The 20,333-nt window shown below is 34.5% G+C and overlaps 1 protein-coding gene across 1 annotated transcript in view; it reads right to left on the bottom strand.

Annotated features, from left to right (window-relative positions):
- Dh44-R1 (Diuretic hormone 44 receptor 1) overlaps positions 1-20,333 on the bottom strand; it is a 1,227,197-nt gene that overhangs the window by 303,682 nt on the left and 903,182 nt on the right. The window contains exon 9 of the mRNA XM_069844580.1: positions 17,589-17,669. Coding sequence (XP_069700681.1) covers positions 17,589-17,669 — 81 coding nt within the window. The remainder of the gene's footprint in view (positions 1-17,588; positions 17,670-20,333) is intronic.

Genomic DNA, 20,333 nt, shown 5'->3' with positions numbered 1-20,333 from the left:
AGGATAGGGACCAATGGCGGGCTTATGTGAGGGCGGCAATGAACCTCCGGGTTCCTTAAAAGCCAGTAAGTAAGTAAGTAAGAGGAAGAAGAGGGAGAAGGCGTGAAAAAGAAGAATACTAGGAACGCTCACCTCATGAAGAAGACAGTTGTACCTGTCCCAATAAATTTTTCCAACGAAATTGTGTTTTCTTTCTGTAAACGGCCCCAGGGAAACTTATTTTTTTTACGGTCCTTGTAATTGCGCTCGAGTGGCCAAACTTTGTGCAAGCATTTCTTTTGACAGTTATTTATTTATTTATTTATTTATTTATTTATTTATTTATTTATTTATTTATTTATTTATTTATTTATTTACTCTGGTGGAGTTAAGGCCATCAGGCACCGCCATTTTTGGAGAAGGAAAGAACATACGTAGGCCTAATATCACGTTAAGTATTATATGCTATATAGATGTGCAGTATACATGCTTACTTAGTTTGACGTTATCACAAAATTCCGATTTCATTTGCCAGAAATGTAATACAACTACAAGAAAAATTATACATCAATGCATTTAATCTACAATACTAATGAGTGATAGAATGAATATGACAACTGAACATACAAATATAAATTTAAAATAATAAAAATTACTCTAACTTATTACATGATGCAAAAAAGAACAAACAAAAAGTAAAAACATATGCAACAAATATAGACACAAAATAACAGTGACACTCAGCATCATTGTTATTAACCAATAGACAATAAGCTGTTCTAGTATCCTGGCACAAAGACAAGAGAAAGGGTTAATCCAACAAAAGGAAATTATTGCCAAAATACTAAAGATAAAATATCCGGCATAAATCTGGCAACTTCTCAGAAACGGATTTCGTGAACTAAAACATACGAGCTATTCCATTTCAAATCGACCGAAATATAGAGAAAATTGACCTTGCAATTTCTAAATGCAATGAAACTTTTTTGTACGTAGAGAACTGTGATACAATGCTTTGTGCAAAAGTTTGAGGCATCAGAACTTTCATAGTGTTTAAATTAAAAATATTTAAATTTATCGTATTTTCATAAAATAAGCAAATTTAAACTGTTGTAGCTCCGAAACCCTTTCACCCAATGATCAAAATCATGGTTTATTTTGATGCTGAGAAATTAAAGTTTATATTGACATGTAAACAGATTTTCTTACTTTTTATGGAAATGGAGAAATTTAGATTTTTCCTCATTAAGACGCCTTTGGCTAGGAAAAAAATATTTTAAAACTAAATAGTTAGATTCCGCATTGGAAGTACAAATAAACACATTTTTTACTGATGGTATATTGATAAGATAGTACTGAAAATATCAAATAAAGAAAATAAATAGTACGCGCGTGAACTAACCAGCTGACTGTGAGACGGGAGCTAGCCGAGACAAGCAAGGTCAGGAGACAAACACGTGATGTGTCGTCTAGCAGTCATGGCTGTGCTAGCTTTATCACAGGTTTTCATAAACACAGGAGTAAAATGACGCCCCACGCTCTCTTATCTTCAGCTCTCGGCCTGTGCGTGCGGTACTGTGCCGTTCAAGTCCAGGCGTGTGAAAATAATCTATTTAATACCCTCGAAACTTACTGCCGAACCACTAAGCAAACAATGCCGAATCCCTCTTAATAATGCAAGGTTTTTTCTCAATATTTTTTTACATTTTTACAAATTGCCAAAAAGCCTAAAAGCAAGTAAAATCAGATTATCTGCCTCTCTGTGTACAATAAAAATAAGGATTACTTCTTAACATAACCTATCAAATGTCAGCTCTCGTTCAATGTTCTGCAGTAAATGGTTCCAGAGTTCTGAGCGCTGAAAGAGGCTTGTTTTTATAAAATACGCTAAATTTGTCGCGCAACAATACGAAAACTGTTTGACTTTCGACAGTATATTTTTGAAAATGCACTCCCCTCAGCACCTTGTATAAATAGGGAAAAATTAGAGTATAAAAAATGCGAGGTTTTTTACTGATCGATTTCATATGGAATATCCCGCGCCGTGGCGTCGCGGTCTAAGGCATCCCGCCTAGGACTCGCGTTACGGAATGCGCGCTGGTTCGAGTCCTCATGGGGGGAGAAATTTTCTCATGAAATTTCGGCCAGTGTATGGGACCGGTGCCCACCCAGCATCGTGATGCACTTGGGGAGCTACGATAGGTAGCGAAATCCGGTTGCGAATACCAGCTACAACGGCTGGGAGGATCGTCGTGCTAACCACACGATATCTCCATTCTATTTGGATGATCGTCCACCTCTGTTTCGGCATGTGGGCGTTAGGCCAGCAGGCAGCTGGTCGGTCTAGGCCCTTCACGGGATGTAGCGCCACGGATTATTATTATTATTATTATTATTATTATTATTATTATTATTATTATTATTATTATTGTTATAGCCCATAGTTTACTTTTAAACTGTGACAGTGTCCGGCAATCCTTGACGTCACCCCATTTGAGGCAGCAGATGTTGGTCCTTCACAATCCCAACCGCAGACAGACCAGACAGGTGGAGAAGGATTTACTGGCAGAACCCCATTTAGCGGTGGTGTACTGAGATTTCACTCCCGTCGCAGTCGGTTAACCCACATTGAGAGAATACTAGAGCATCGAATTCCGAAATACACTCAGCAGCATCCCTGACCGCACGGTGAATGATTACAAAGAGACAGGTAAACCAACGGAAAGACCAGAATTAGAGCCGAAACGGCCTGGTGCTCTGTGCTTCAATTTCAAAAGAAGATGAAGTGATTCGTTTTGTGTATCGAATGTTGCAAAAGTCAAGGTATTTTCTCTTTCCGGATAGAATTTCAGATTTTGGAGAGATAATCTCAATCAGAGAATTCTTGCAATATGTTGAATTCAATTTTATTACACACCTGTTTATTAATTCTGATTTTTAATTCCTGTATAATTTTACAATTAATTTTGTTATCTAACAAAGCTATCATTATGAGAAATCGTATCTCTGCTATGTATCGTAATCAATATCTTACTGCAGAAAAGCCCAAATGTTCCTGTCATTTATTACATCAACCTTAACTTTTAGCCTTGTTTTAAAATTAAACAGGCTTCAAATTTAAACTATTCCCATATTTGTTCAACGTCTTCCTCAGGTTCACATGTAGGTAATCGAAATAATTGAATACGGTAGCTGCTTGAAATATTTTGTTTCCTATTTCGTTCGTAATTTTTTTTTGCTTGCTTGGAAAAAACGATTACTTTATATTTAGATAAATAAATAAATAAATAAATAAATAAATAAATAAATAAATAAATAAATAAATAAATTGAATAAATAAATAAAATAAATAAATTGAATAAATAAATAAATAAATAAATAAATAAATTCAATAAATAAATAAATAAAATGAATTAAATAAATAAATAAAATTAATTAATTAAATTAAATTAATTAATTAATCAATTAAATTAAATTAATAAATAAATAAAATTAATTAATTAATTACATTAATTAAGTAAATTAATTAATTAAATAAATACATTAATTAAATAAATAAATTATATAAATAAATAATTAAATAAATAAAATAAATAAATAAAATAAATAAGTTAATTGATTAAATAATTAGAAAATAAAAATATTGATATTAAAATATTTCAGGAAGAAAATATGCTGTTTCTAAGTTAACTTCTAAATTAGATATTTTAATCTTTAGTGAGTGTAAGAAAATATAGCCTATTTAATTTTCATTACGATTTATTAAAATCTCTCTAAGGGTCTAAGATATGTTTTCTTTAATTATGAGACTATTTTATACAAAGTGAAATAAGATAGGCAACATTCCACAGCATGACAATGGAAGAGCTTCTAATAGAAAAGAAGACATCTTCTGGGGAACTCTGGAAAAAGAAGTAAGGAAGAGTACAGTGAAGTGCTTTGTGTGGCACTGTGTGAGACAACAGCATGGACATTACGACGAAGTGAAAAGAACGAGTGTAAAAATTTCAAATGTGAATATATAGAAAAGAATGGAACATGTGAAATGGACAGACTGACTAAGAAATGAAGCTGTGCTAGAATAGTGGGTGAAAAAAAAACTCAGCCTCGAGTCCAATATGGTAAGGATGTCGAGCATACCGCGCTCGGTATGGGAAAGTTTGGAATGGAATGGAATTTACGGGAGGAGGGCACTATGACTATGCGACCTATTACGACCTATTGCGCTAACCTTCAAGCTAGGCACATTCCCAAACCCACACCGGCTGACTACACTAAGGTTCGCTGCGTACCAGGTTTCGAACAAGCCAGCCCATTCGTCCCTAGGCCAGCTGGCGATCGTGGAATGCTATGGGATGATGAACGAAATGGAGAAATGGTGACGGAATGATGTACATGCCTAATATGGGAAAGCGTGAGAATCCCTAGAAAAACTCCAACTGCGACATTGTCTGCCACAAGTGCCACTATGGATTTTTCAACGAATAATCCCAGACTTGATCGGGACTCGAATACGGGACGCCTGCGTGAAATGAGCATGGCTTATCCTATCGCTACGTTCAAGGCTACTTCAATACCCGTCTCTTTTGCTGTCATATAAACGCTAGTTGGCGTAGTGTTTAAGACAACTCTGGTAAGTTCGAATGATTATATTTTTCATACTAGCCGTACCCGTGCGCTCCGCTGCACCCGTTACAAATAAATATAAAGTAATTACATAATTAAAATAGGACGTTTGATCCAGGGAATATTCATGTTTGATAGAAGGATAAATCGTTTAATATGTTACTTAAATAAAATTGTATTTAACTAATTAAAATGCGGTCATTTTGGTCCAAAGAGCAATCGTTTGGTGCAATGACAATTCCTTTAACATGTTTCTTAATTATTATTACACGCAACCATAGTTTAATGAAGATTGACATATCATTTAGTTTTAATGTGTGTACTTTATATTACTTGCTATATGTTTCAGAAGTTACTGTAATAACATTGTAGAATTATGTCCATCTAGAGAAACTACACTTTCAGGATTTTTTCTCGTTGCCAAACTTTCAGAACGGCCCCGAGGTTCACTCAGCCTCCTATAAAATTGAGTACCGGGTCTTTCCCGGGGGTAAAAGGCGGTCAGAGCGTGGTGCCGACCACACCACCTCATTCTAGTGCCGAGATCATAGAAAGCATGGGGCTCTACCTCCATGCCCCCCAAGTGCCTTCATGGCATGTTACGGGGATACCTTTACCTTTTTTTTACAGCGCCCTAGATGGCGTTATTGTAATTTTAAAACTCATTTATCTCATTAAATATCAGTCCTATTAAAATTGTGTATAGAATAAAACTTATCGGAAATAATTTTTAAAGCAACTTTTGTTATGTAATATTTTTCATGAAAATCAATAATAAGCGAGATATTTCGATTTATTTAATTCAGGCCCCCTTATAACCCCCCTTTTAAATAAAGTATTTTGAATGCCATATAGTCTAAAATCTAAGTTACAACGAACTTAATTTATATTCCAATTTTCATATAAATCGGTTCAACCATTATCGCGTGAAAAGGTAACAAACATCCAGACAGACATACAAACAAAAATGTCAAAAAAGCGATTTTCGGTTTCAGGATGGTTAATTATACATGTTAACACCAATTATTTTTGGAAAATCGAAAATTACCAGAAAAATTTCAGCTACAGATTTATTATTAGTATAGATTACCAACTAATTATATCAATGAAAAAAGTACAATATAGTACATGCTAATATAATAATACATATCTGCACCTAAACTATCTGTATTCACATTTTAAACCATTTCACATATCAAAGAATAAGAGTCATACTTCTGAAAGCCACTTTTTATGCGAATCTAGCTCTATAAACGGTCTAACCACGCTTCACTCTTCTTTCCCCACGTCACTCTTAATTTAAACTCCTTGTTAAGAAGTTTCATTCATTTATTTTATTCCATATATCTTACATGAGCAATGAAGCTTTAAGATGTGGAAGAAGTCAACATTTTACAATATTGCAATTACAATTTTTACAAATCTTTATAGTTTTACAATTTAGTAATTTTCTACAATTTTTACAACTTTGTGCAATTTTTTACATTTTTTTTGGGGGGGGGGGCGAGATGTAGTGAGATGAGGTGAGGTCCGAGGATTCGCCAAAATATTACCCGGCATTTGCCTTTTGGCGGGGGAAACCTCGGAAAAACCCAACCAGGTAATCAAATCAAAGGGGTTGATGCCAAGGACTCGCCATAGACCATCCGGCTTCAGTCCCACGGCTGGGGAAAACCTCGGAAGAAACCAACTTCACCATGACTTTTTCTTCACGTTTAATATTACTATACAGTATCACTAGCACCGAGTATGAAATGCTCGTTCCAACTGACCGAGTACTGCTTCCTCGATGACGTCAAGCCGAGCAAATAGCTGTCATTCCCGTACGCCACCAAGCTCTTATCTGGTGCCCATTGTCGTACTCGAGCAAAACCTTCTAATGCAGCCTTCCATTCCTAATATTAAGGAGCCGGGTTCAAAGGAGTAGTGGAGTCTGTTCGAGGCTATTTGGGTGAAAGTTAGACCGAAACTTGATTACACCACTGCCTAGTATATACAGCCACGAGGCTTGAGGTGATGAGAGCACTAGGGACAATAGACTGTGCCGGTACTATTTCGCATTGTCTGTGATGAGGCGATAGTAGCGATCCTAGTGGTTAGCAACTATCTCGTCATCAACCACAAGGATTAGGCCTATTGGCCTGTTCCGTCTTCAAAGTTTATGTCGTCCATCCATCTTGTTCTTGGTGTACCAACATTTCTGTGTCCTCTTGGTTCATAGTTCAGTATTACTTTAGGTAACCGGTCGTCATTCATTCTTCTTATATGTTGGTACCAATTATGTTTTTGTTGTTGTATTTTCTCAGTCAAATTAAAAATATTTAGTTGTCGTATATTTTTGTTCTTTTGATGATCTGAAAGAGTGAGACCAGCAACACTTCGAAGGAATTTCATTTCGCTGGTTTCAATTTTCTTTATAGTTGCTCGGTTTATAGACCAATTTTCTGAACCATAGGTGAATAGTGGGACAGCTACGTTGTATAAAATTTTAGCTGTGTTGAACGTTGTGTTTTATTTAGCAACTATCTATGGATGCATATTCCCTGCGTATTGAGCCGATTACACTACGTCAAACGGAACAAATAATAAGCACCACATTTTAATTTCGACTGAATCTGTGGAGCTAGGGGATAAATTTCTATTCCCATTTTACATAACAACTTGATCCTCTCTATGCTTCTTGAACGCCATTTTCCTGACACTCTGTATCCTCCCCCTTTTCTTTTTACTTCCTCCTCTCTGTCCCTTCACTTTTTGTTACCACGCTATTCTTTTGTTCCTTTTCCTACTGGATAAGAATGAGAATTGTAAATCACGGCGTATCTGGATATCCTGAGACCATAAAACTGAATCAAGCCAATATCTTTACGCCTCTTGGGTCTCTGAAATTCCCGGAATTATCTACCCCTGAGCTGTCTGCAAGAGAATTGGGATAAGAAGTGATAGCACAATAGTCGGGCTGCTAGAACCGTTTTTCGGGTTTCATAAGGTAGGGTCCCTATTCCATTACTGTCAAGTTTATGCCGGGATGCAAGGCCGGCGAGCAAGCAGGCGTGAAGAAAAGAGATTGGACCTCACTTCTGAGGATGAATACGTAATGCAACACTGGCAGGAAGATTCTCTGTCACGGCAGTGGCGACATCTGTAATGCATGCGCAAGAAACCGAGATGTACCGTGACTCCAGGGGGCCCTTAAACTGTCCCGAGATGACTGCAGACATTACATTTATCTCCTGCTCTCCTTCCTGATTACAAGATAACGTGCATTACAGACGTTGTCTATTTTCTGTTTTAATGAAATAGTCATGAATTTTGTACGAGAAAAAAATAACTTCCATATTTCCTCTTCTTAAAAGTAACTATATTTATTTATTTATTTAGCTAGTAAGTAAAGTGAGTATAATTCAAAAGTATATAACAAAAAATGTTTCTAGCCACTACCATAAGAGCCAGGCTTGTGTACGGTGTGTTCTTAGCCAATAATATAACACACAATTTACAAAGACAGTTTACTAAATACACTAATTAACTTAATTCAGACCGACAACTAACACACAAGAAAAAAAAAAAGGATAAGAGAACACATTTAATATAAAGTGACAATCAGACAGAAGCCAGTGATATTCAATAAAAACATGAATATAGTCGACAGAAACCTAGGCTAAAACATAGCATCACATGATGACATCACCCTTAGAGCTTTGTGACTTTGTTTTTCCCCTGTACTCTTCATTATTATATAAGGAAAGGTTTGCCTGTTGCAAGGAAAAAGAACAAGTTTGTTTATGCACCACTTTTAGCACTTGCAGGACATCAGGAAAGCAGTAAGCAGCGATGAAAATATTGTTTGCATTATCGTATAAGGTCTTTAGTTTTTCGGCTACTGCTAGATAATTTTGTTTCATACGAGAAAGCTGATTCGATTTTTTACAGAAAATGTCGGATTTATTAATAACTAGAATTAAAAGTACTCTGGTTCCCCTATCATGTCTTAACAATTCTCTATCATCTTCATCTTCCATTATCAGTGCAAGGCAGACCCATCAAGTGAACAAGTGAATCACACTTCCAAAAAAATATTTTCCATTATTCACTCATTAAAGCGACTGAAGCACTTTCTTCCTGATAAATTAAAATGAATCCTTGTACAAACACTCGTGATGCCACACTTTGACTACTGCGATATTATATTAAGTAACCTAAATGCAAATTTGAGCAACAGGCTACAACGTGTGCATAATGCGTGCGTCCGTTATATTTGTAATATTCGTAAGTATGATCATGTTTCCCCGTCTTTCCAAACTCTGTCTTGGCTAAGGCTAAGCGATCGACGAGCCCTGCATTCTCTTGTTCTCTTATTTCAAATTCTGCGCACCGCTACCCCAATCTATTTGGCTTCTCGTTTCCAAAATTTATCCGCATATCATCAGCTAAGTATAAGATCTCATCAGAACAATTTACTCATTATACCCTACCACAAGACATCTTTATATTCTTCATCCTACACAGTTTCAGTTGCTAGAAATTGGAACTCGCTTCCGAGTGATGTAAGGGGTTGTTGGACAATAACTTCATTTAGGTCAAAATTACATAAATTCTTACTTAACAGATGAATTTCTGATTAATATTTGTTACTTATAATGAAACTAACATCTGTCCATTCTTATTATTATTATCTTTAATTTCTCTAAATAGATTTACAAAACCTCTAATGGCAATTACATTAATATTCTCATTATAGAAATAGAAATATATATATTCTCCCTGTAACATAGTCCTAGTAAGCTTATATTAAATTATTTTTCATCATTTTACTAGCCATCTCAAATATTAAATTAATTATAATTCATTGAATTAAATTAGCTCATAAATGAAGTTACTACTTTACCTTATAGATTTATCTAAATTTAAATAAATAGTGAAGAATATTGCTGGAGAACCTTTTAAGTGTAGTGTAAATATTTGTAATTTAAATTTATGTATTATATTGATTAAGGCTGGTTGAGTGGAAGAGAAGGCCTTACTCTGCCAGCGAAAATAAAACATTATTATTATTATTATTATTATTATTATTATTATTATTATTATTATTATTATTATCCCCTGTGGTGCACTCTGGATAGTGTCTGACAAACTAAGTGGTCTACATATCTTGGCACTAGTGACACCTATGAGTCACACCCGTAGAGTTGGGGCGAATAACGACTAGTTAAGAGTCTTCTACTGGACAAAAACTCTTTTAATAATTATTTCTGAGCAATAACATTGAAAACCTGTATACGATAATAATCTGACACAATTCGATATTTATTTTTACGCAAATTTTCCATCATCAAGAGAGGAATTATCAACTTTTTAGTGTCTATACGTTCATTGTAAAAAAAATGTTTTGTTTACGGTGACACGTTTGCATTATAAAGTGTTACATCAAGACAACTTATTGTTGGGAATATGCTTTCAAATCCGCAGAAACTTCCGTTTTTGGTGGTTGACAAATTAATTCTAGTGCTAGCTACCATCTTACAGTGTGAGTTCCAAACTATGTAGGGTATGGTGAAAACCATTGTTAAATGCGGGTCTAGGAATAGCAGGGTGAAGCCCCATTCTAGTAACAGTGAACAGATTAATCAGACATAGAATTCGGAAACAATGAGGGAAAAGAAAAAGTGACACACGCCGGATTTCACAGGAGAGTGTGAGCGCACAGCTGATACTTAATATCTATCGCCTTCAAATAGCAAACATATACTGTAATTATATTATCTTAATTTGCAACTACTAGCACTAAAACGAAATATGAATATCCTTGAGACTACAAGAAACATACAATAATTCATACAGGCAAAAATATTGTGACAGCTGCAACGGGGTTCGAAGACGCGTCCGACGAAACGCTGGTACGGGGAGCATCTGCATGCTGAAGGGTAGAGGGGGTGTATTACGTCAACGCGGCGAGGGGAGGTTGCGCGCGCAGCTGCTACTTGCGGAGTGAAGGGGGGACGGACCGTCCCGAATCGTCTAGAGAAGTCCGTCGAAGTGGAGATATCCAGATAATTCGAGAGAGCTATCTCAGGACACCCGTAGAAATTTCTCGTAACTATGGTTTAGCTATAAAAGAAGAAACGCGAGCGAACTTGAGCAGTTTTCAGTTATTCAGCCATTCAGTGAGTAAGCCAGTGAACAGAGCAAGCCGCCAGTCTTGTGTACCGGAGTTCGACTTGAGTGTCAGTCCGCAACTGCGTCAGCATCCGAAGGCCTGAGTTCGAGTGCAGTGGACCGCAGTTGGAGGGACCTGAGTTCGAGTACAGTGGACTGTCTCTGAAGGTCTGTGGTTCGAGATACTGTGAACTCGAGTGACTGAGCTAGAAGAACTGAGAACTGACAGTTCTGATTTGTAAATAGTGCTTTGTGAACATTAGTTAAAATTCAGTTCATTGTTGTTCTCAATATTCCAAGTAAATTGTCATTGTCGTCTGTGGAGCGCAATAACGAATACTGTGTTACTATGTGGAGAGCAAATCCCATTGTTGATGGGAGCAGAATTAAATTGTAGAGAGTGATAATTATTGTTGAGATAATAAAATTACATTGTTGTTAGTAATAAAACGTTACAATATTGAACCCTGAATACTCGTACTCCTTTTCGTGCAGCATTGCTAGTCCCCCATCGGGCGTTTCCCCAGGTGGGGGATAGGAGAATATCTCCCAGGTAAGGGTGATACCGGGGAAATGAAATACGCGGGATGGACCAAAATTAGCAGCTTCTGTCTTGTAGCTAAGTGTTGACTCACTAAAGACTAGAGAAAAACAACCTCAATCAAAAATTACCTAGTCCTACAGGTTGGGGGTTCTAGATCAGGCTAACGACCTACATAGGTAAAATCATAAAATGCTGAGAATACCAATGCACAGGAAACACTGTGTGTGACGATGTAACCGAGGAACACTGAACAAAAACAGACAATATTCTTTATGTATAAGAGAATAATAATAATAATAATAATAATAATAATAATAATAATAATAATAATAATAATGATGATGATGATGATGATCTACCTATCTATCTATCTATCTATCTATCTATCTATCTATCTATCTATCTATCTATCTATCTATCTATCTATCTATCTATCTATCTATCTATCTATCTATCTATCTATCTATCTATCTATCTATCTATCTATCTATCTATCTATCTATCTATCTATCTATCTATCTATCTATCTATCTATCTATCTATCTATCTATCTATCTATCTATCTATCTATCTATCTATCTATCTATCTATCTATCTATCTATCTATCTATCTATCTATCTATCTATCTATCTATCTATCTATCTATCTATCTATCTATCTATCTATCTATCTATCTATCTATCTATCTATCTATCTATCTATCTATCTATCTATCTATCTATCTATCTATCTATCTATCTATCTATCTATCTATCTATCTATCTATCTATCTATCTATCTATCTATCTATCTATCTATCTATCTATCTATCTATCTATCTATCTATCTATCTATCTATCTATCTATCTATCTATCTATCTATCTATCTATCTGTCTTATTTATTTATTTAGAATATTAATGTGCAAAACAACAGCACAAGGCCAATTACAGTTTAGCACAAGATACAAAACAAAACAACAAATGATGATGAGAATGAATGATAGAAATGGCAATGAGATGAAATACAATCAATATAATAGTCTACATTACTCATTGACCAAATGCAACAAAATAAATAGCACAAATAATATTATTAAAATTAGTACAGTGAGATAATTAAAATAATGGCAATTAAATAGAATGAAGTACACTTAAATTAATGAAATCATAAAAATGAAGACTGGAATAATATAAGTAGAATTGTAAAGATATGCAATTGACAAGAGTAATAATAATAATAATAATAATAATAATAATAATAATAATAATAATAATAATAATAATAATAATAATAATTCAGGCCAGTGCACAACTAAGACACAATAACATAATTTCAAATAATAAACCAGCCCCAAGGTAAAAGCTATATTACATAACAGTAAGGAAGTACTGACTGTTGCCAATGTGAAGCTATTTTTGTCAATATGGGAAGAAAGGTGTGCAAGGTAACAAAACTTTTAATTTAGAAATAAAGATCGATCAAAGAAACTAGAAAGGACGAAGTAACTTTCATAACCATGCTGAAATGACGAAACAAGTAAGGCTGGAAGACGAACGCACTAAAAGGACGAAAAATCAGTGACAAGCTGTACAGAACTAAAAGACAACTGACAATTGCTAAACAGAAATCTATATATATAATTTGAACTGGTAATGGAAATTACGGGAAAACGGCTGAACGGATTTTAATGAGTGACCCCTCATTTTCATGCCTGGCATCCAAAGTTTTTCGGAAAAGTAGTAGTTTTCAGTGAAATGTTAGTTTTCCTACATAATTTTCCTATTTTCCAAAATCCATCTGTTGTCAGTTTTGAGAACTAATGTTATTGAATCACGGCCGACTTGATTGAATTTCAGAACAAAACACACACTACAATAAACAATAGGCTATTACACGAAGGCCATGACCTGCAGGATTGCCGACATATTTAGAGCTCAATTCAATTTGTTATTAAAAACTGATTCTGCAGTGTGTAATTTTCTGAGTACAGCTGTGTATTGGATATTGAAATCTACGAAACTTGAGGTGGTTTCATGACATTATTACCATTAGAAATTAAATATTATTATAGTTAATATCATGATGCGTCTATTCTTCATTAATTGTTCATAATATTGATGCTATAGTGATGACATGAAAGTGAAACGATTTGAGGTTATGTAAGTAAATGTAGATAATATCTTAATTTAGATCTTCATTTCTATAATTTACTGAGTGGCTGCTATATATAACTACAAAACTTAAGTAAGATAATAATATTGTTATTAAAAATCAAATATTTTTATACTTATTAACCCAGTGGGGTTGGGTCTTTTTCATATACTTAATGGCGGTGTAGTGTAGATATTGATATGTGTCATTGTCTTCAGTATTGGCTCGAGAGAGCGCAAAAATTACAGTTCCTAAGGAAAGATCAAAAGGTATTACTTACTGATAAAATAAGAGGCCTAGAAAATTTTGTAGTCTCCAGATCATTTCAACAAGATCTCTTAGTAGGATAAAATGATTTTACGCTCTACATTTCAAGTTCTACATGCAGCAGCTATACGAAAATGCTATTGTTCGAAAGCTTAGCAAACCTGACATTTTTTTAACTTTTGCCTACAATCCACAATGACCTGAAATAGCTACTGCTATCGTCCTGACATTGATACTTGCGTTTTCGCGTTGAAACTAAAAAATTGAAGATGGATAGGTTCAAGAAAAAGTATTTGGCCTAAAAAAATTCATTCAGAGGGAATATGTTTCATTATTATGGAAGCAAATAACTATCAAAAAGACAAGTATTCTTCATTGAAAATAAATCTGAAAAATTTTTATTTGAACATCTAACGAACTTAGTTTGCAGCAGCATTTGCTGCACAAGCCACTAGTATTAATATAATATCATCAAACGATAGTACTGGGTCAGAGAAAACATTACTCTGAATAGAATATGTATGAGATATTTCAAATAGCAAAACGGTAATTAACCGAGAAATAAAATAAACTAATGAAATTAATCAACCACGCCGCGCTGTGTGAGTACTGTAAATAATGCAGTTAAGAAAATAAACCCAATTATTGAATGAATAAAATTAAATTTTGTTATTATTTGTATCAATTGGATTTTTGATCCAGTATGAAAATAGGTGGCATCTATTCCAGGAAAAGCCTTGGTTTACCGCCAATATCACTAGCTAATGTCGAAAATTATCCAGCAGGCTGCCGTTTCGACCTCAGAAAATATGTGCACAGAGCGAGCTGAAAACTGAGTATTTATCATTTCCAGTTTACCATATGACGCGCAAATAATTTAAAGTTTCGTGCTCACAATATGTAATCATACAAACATGCCAACACTTCAATTCTGCGATTATGAATCATGTTATTAATTTCGTTTTAAAGGCCTACAAGAAGCAGACAAAAATTATTATTTCCTTAGCAACCATGTTTTTTCCTTAAAGCAACACTTCACGTTAGCAATTATGTGAATATATTAAATATGTAGGGGTTCACAAAATCCTCATGTTGCACAGAGCATGAAAAGTGAATATCACGTGCTCTTTTATGCGTGGCAAAATCATGGTAGGTTTCTATCCTTATTGAAGAGATTTTCAAAAGTACAACATGCCTGCAACAAAATGTTATGGAGTCTAAATTATTACACATATCCCAAGACGTCAAAGTGCCACTACGTTTTTCCTGAAAGATGGATTAGAAGTGATAGACGCAATGCAAGGCCTCCACGATTTCCTTATCTGACTTTACTGAATTTCTTTCTTTGGGTTTAAATTTAAGGGCAACTCTTCACATCACTTCGGATTTGAAAGATCATATGTCGAAGAACTCAGTCTGAAATATGTAAAAGTACTTTGTGCGAGATCGTGCGTATTTGCTTGGTTTCCGCACAAAACCAATCTGCGGAAAGTCTAAAATTCCACATTCAGTATTCCCAACCTAACACTCATAACAATTTCCCTCTTCTTACCGCTTAAGTGACATATTGATTTTACTGCTTTAGGCTTTTAACATATTATTTTGAGAGACGTTCAATATAGTAATAATTATAAATTGGAAACTTACCACTGCAATTTCATCTAAATTGCACTGTTAATTATTGTTTTTAAATATTTGCAAAAATTAAGTAAACTCTACAACTCCACTAAAGTTACTGCATTCTTGATGCAAGTAACATAAAGGAAGCCGTGAAAAAATCAACAAGATTCCATAGACTGGGGGAAAAAAAAGACAGACGTATATCACGGCCTGCTGGAGTATAGTAAACACAGAAAACATTTTAAAGCAACAATATTGAAGATAGATATTTTTGTTTTGCCGTCATTGCCGTCATTGAACAGAAACCAAGATGGAGATTTCATTGCAACTAATTACAAATTCCTCTTTCAGGTATGTAATGAACGATATTCGCACAAAATAATGTACGATACACGAGCGGTATGTTTTCTTTCAATTCTCGGAAGTTAAAAAAGCTCAACTACGTTTCGCTTTTTCAAACTTTTCCTCGAACATGAAAACTTCAACATATCGCTCTTGTAACGCATATTACTATTGTTCTTATTCGAACACAGAATTGACATTGCGTGAGCAACGAGGGACACATTTGCTAAGGTCCATTAAAATGAGCAAACGTCATGAATTGTGTTTTGATACGATGAAATTGCTTTGTTGTATCTGTGGCCATACAGATATGCGTTGAATTAATCTGGGGATCTCGCTATGGATAGTATAGCAGGAAAGTGCGATAATTTATGCCACTTCTTACTCTGTATTCTAACTGTAATTAAAATTATATTGGAAAGTAATAAATATATTTGTTGGAGTGCTCAATGTGAAGAATTGTTAGGCATGTTGCCAAGATTTCCTAAGGAACAGTTAATAATCCTTTTTGAAGACATACGGACGCTCCATTTCATTTACAATTTTATGTTGAGAATCAATGGTTCTGCCAGAAGATAAATATTTTCCCCACAATATATGATAGATTAAAATACATTCTATATTTAGACCAATTGCATAATTTCCATCATGGCATGGACAATTTGAAACTTATGTGGACCGCTTTAAAATGAACACAGAAAGTAGACTTTACCAAGATCTCTAAACAGTTAAATATTTCATTCTTTAATATCCAATGTTAATGAACACAGAAAGTAGACTTTACCAAGATCTCTAAACAGTTAAATACTTCATTCTTTAATATCCAATGTTAATGAACACAGAAAGTAGACTTTACCAAGATCTCTAAACAGTTAAATATTTCATTCCTTAATATCCAATGTTAATGAACACAGAAAGTAGACTTTACCAAGATCTCTAAACAGTTAAATATTTCATTCTTTAATATCCAATGTTAATGAACACAGAAAGTAGATTTTACCAAGATCTCTAAACAGTTAAATGTTTAATTCTTTAATATCCAATGTTAATGAACACAGAAAGTAGACTTTACCAAGATCTCTAAACAGTTAAATATTTCATTCTTTAATATCCAATGTTAATGAACACAGAAAGTAGACTTTACCAAGATCTCTAAACAGTTAAATGTTTAATTCTTTAATATCCAATGTTAATGAACACAGAAAGTAGACTTTACCAAGATCTCTAAACAGTTAAATATTTCATTCTTTAATATCCAATGTTAATGAACACAGAAAGTAGACTTTACTAAGATCTCTAAACAGTTAAATGTTTAATTCTTTAATATCCAATCTTAAGCAGTGCACACTGAAGACACATTTACGTATCATCCCCTAGTAAATATATGATTTCAAAAGAAATACTGGCATGTACAAAGTTTGAATCTTATTTATTATTTTCATTGTAACATACCGTACCTAATAAAAGTTCACATTGCTCATACAACCACACTTAAGCTTACTTGTTAATCGCTTAATGTGTAAGATAATAGGTGGCGCTATTTGTGCGTTTAATGTATTCAGTGATGTACAGCATGGTATGTCTGCTGGTTCAACAGTTTGTCACAAGTGTACGTAGACAATGCAAGCAAATTATGTCGAATTTTTATACGCTCTCGTTTATTGGTAGCTCATGTATCATTACTCAATTTTGGTTTAGAATAACAAGATTACGTAGGTAAATGAAAGCGATTCATAGGCGTATTATAATTATAGTTTCAAATTTCTTCACCATGTCTTTGAATTATGAGCATGAAGGGAAAGCAGCTAGAGACATTTGTTTTGAAGTCGGATTTCAAGATAGAATAATTATTTCGGTAGCTACGTTTATTTCAAATTTTTTGTTATTCGGTAATTAAGCATTATTTTACGTGTTCACTTACCCCAGCCAATGATGACGTACACACGTAACTTGATGTTTTCTCCTGTGAATGTCTCCACAACCAACATGTATAGGTAGAGGCCTGCAAAGAGGAGAAAGTTACGATGAATAGTACAAAGGCATTACAAGTATATTAACAGAATCACTCAATGTTGGGACTTTGACGGTCTGTCAGCCCACTTGAGGTGTGTGGATATAAAGGTGAAAAATTGAGCCGGTGTGTTACAGTCCCTGGGTAGCTCAGTCGGTAGAAGTTGGCGCGCTCAGCCAAAGGTCCCGGGTTAAATACCCGGCCCCGGAACAATTTTTTCCTTGAAATTATTCGAATAAGTAATATCTGTTATGAAAACAAGATCCACCAAGGTTATACATATTAAAAAAGAGAAGTTACAAAGCTTGTGACTACCTTAGATGAATATAGGTTAAATAGGGTCCGTCTTCTTGTTTATCAAGTAAAGTGTAGTCTTAATTATTAACTATGTCACATTTATTGATTGGATTAACGTTTCCGGCAATTATTTGCCATCATCAGATCAACACAAGTGTCTTATTATACATACTGAATACTGGTTACGAAAAGTAAGTTGAATGAAGTAATATTCGGACTAGCAAACATGGTTCCTACTAGAAAAAATAGATATTACATTATAATTAGTCGTGCACTGACTCAACTGTTTACATAATGTTCATATTAGACACAGATGAAATTATAACTTGCAATAATTATATATATTATTAAATTTTCACGTAGGAGTAAATGATGACAAGCGAGCTAAATATGTACCTTGTTTTCCATACCTCAGTGAAAAATATGCCATTTCGCTTTACAACTGGGATGTTACAGGCTTACTATTTGGAGCGAGGGGTTGTTTACCAAAATTCACATGTAATATCCTTAAATCCTTTCAAATTCCCTTTTATGAGGTTCATAAGATTGTAATGGGAATTCTGAAGGCCTCTCTTCAAATTCTCCGCTATCATCTATATGTTAACACGTACATTTTTATTTTAACGTACAAATCGAATCATTATTTTGCTCGTTTCATTTCCCTTCATCTTTTATGTTTGTTAATTCCGGATCCCAGTGGTCAAACTCATTTGAGGACGGATGATTTAAAAATCTTAGTAGTGTAGTAAGTAAATTAAACTAGCAGGGTGTGAATATGCTTAATGCTATATAATTACTATGTTTGAAAATTCTGCTTTTGAAAGGTACATCAAGATATCACCCTATGGTATTCCTTATTTTCATAAATGTTGAAGTTTGAGCACAGAATGAAACTTGAAACCAAATTGACAGTATGCTATTGATACTTGATGTGGATAATATTATGTTCCATGTGACATGATTACCTGTTGTAATAGAGAGACCAAAAAATGCGGAACTGCGAATACAGTGGTTCGTAGCTCGGCCGGACCGTATTTTCTGTAAGTACTTCTATGTTCAATATAAAATAGGCAAATTGATTCGCTCTATAGATTAGAATGAAATTGAAATAATGATTTTAGTGACTGGTATTATACTCCCTTTTATCAGGTTCTTCCATTTCAGTATTTTCTCCATTCTGTCTCTCCGCGGCGGCTTGGATGGCCCGGCGGCGCTACGAACGCACTGCATTAACATTACTAAGCCCACTGATACAGCTTAAAAATGCTTAGAGATGAAGATAATGAATTTGCATACGTGAGACTGGTTTAAGGGCGTAATTCCACAATCTTCAAGAACCTATAGGCCTATAGAAATTTTGAACTAAGGTTTCAAAACACAGTCTAGTTGTGTTGTGGCTAAAGTGTTTGTGTTATGTTAATAATTATTTAACGACGCTCGCAACTGGAGAGGTTATATCAGCGTCGGCGGATGTGCCGGAATTTTGTCCCGCAGGAGTTCTTTTACATGCCAGTAAATCTACTAACATGAGTCTGTCGCATTTAAGCACAACCCCGAAACCCTGGGCATAGAAGGCCAGCGCTATACCAACTCGCCAACCAGGTCGACTAAAGTGTTTAAGGTGTATAGGTCATTCTTAATTTTGTTTCTATTACTTGTGTTTTATTAATTTTACAGTATAACCACAGTTTAGTATATACTGTCACGAAGCTCAATATGTAGTAAATACTCGTATGCATCTATGGATAGTAGCTAACCAATAGGATCGCTACTATCGCCTCATAACAGACAATGCGAAATAATACCGTCACAGTCTATTGTTCCTAGTACCCTCACAACTCAAGCTTCGTGTCTGTATATACTAGAATGTGGTGTAACGCTGAAAATTTAGAAGAATGAATTACTTTTTTTTTAATTTTTATTTATTTATTTATTTATTTTTAGAAAATAATATTCATCTTCCACATCTTCTTACAGCGTTATAAACGAAATAGAATGTGTAGCAACGTTGCTGTTGTTATAAGTCGCTTCGTCACATAATCAAAGAATCAGTCATTATAAGAGGGAATGACAGGCAAACAGATTCACTGAATGATGGGCCGTCGTTATCAGTGTTGCCAACAGTTGTTCATATAATCCCGCTAGGTGGCTTTCGAAAACCCGCAATTTTCTAACAAAAATCTCTAGATTTGAATGGGTATTTATTATTATTCAATTTAACAATAATAATAATAATAATAATAATAATAATAATAATAATAATAATAACTATAGGTGAAGGTAGAGTATCCACCCGCCAATGTAACGAATATTGCACATTTGTATCATTGCCAATGTGGCGCTATAAAGCAATTTTGA

This window comes from Periplaneta americana, chromosome 13, assembly GCF_040183065.1.
Source record: "Periplaneta americana isolate PAMFEO1 chromosome 13, P.americana_PAMFEO1_priV1, whole genome shotgun sequence".
NCBI classification, from domain to species: Eukaryota; Metazoa; Arthropoda; class Insecta; order Blattodea; family Blattidae; genus Periplaneta; species Periplaneta americana.
This window is presented reverse-complemented; position numbering and strand designations above follow the sequence as displayed.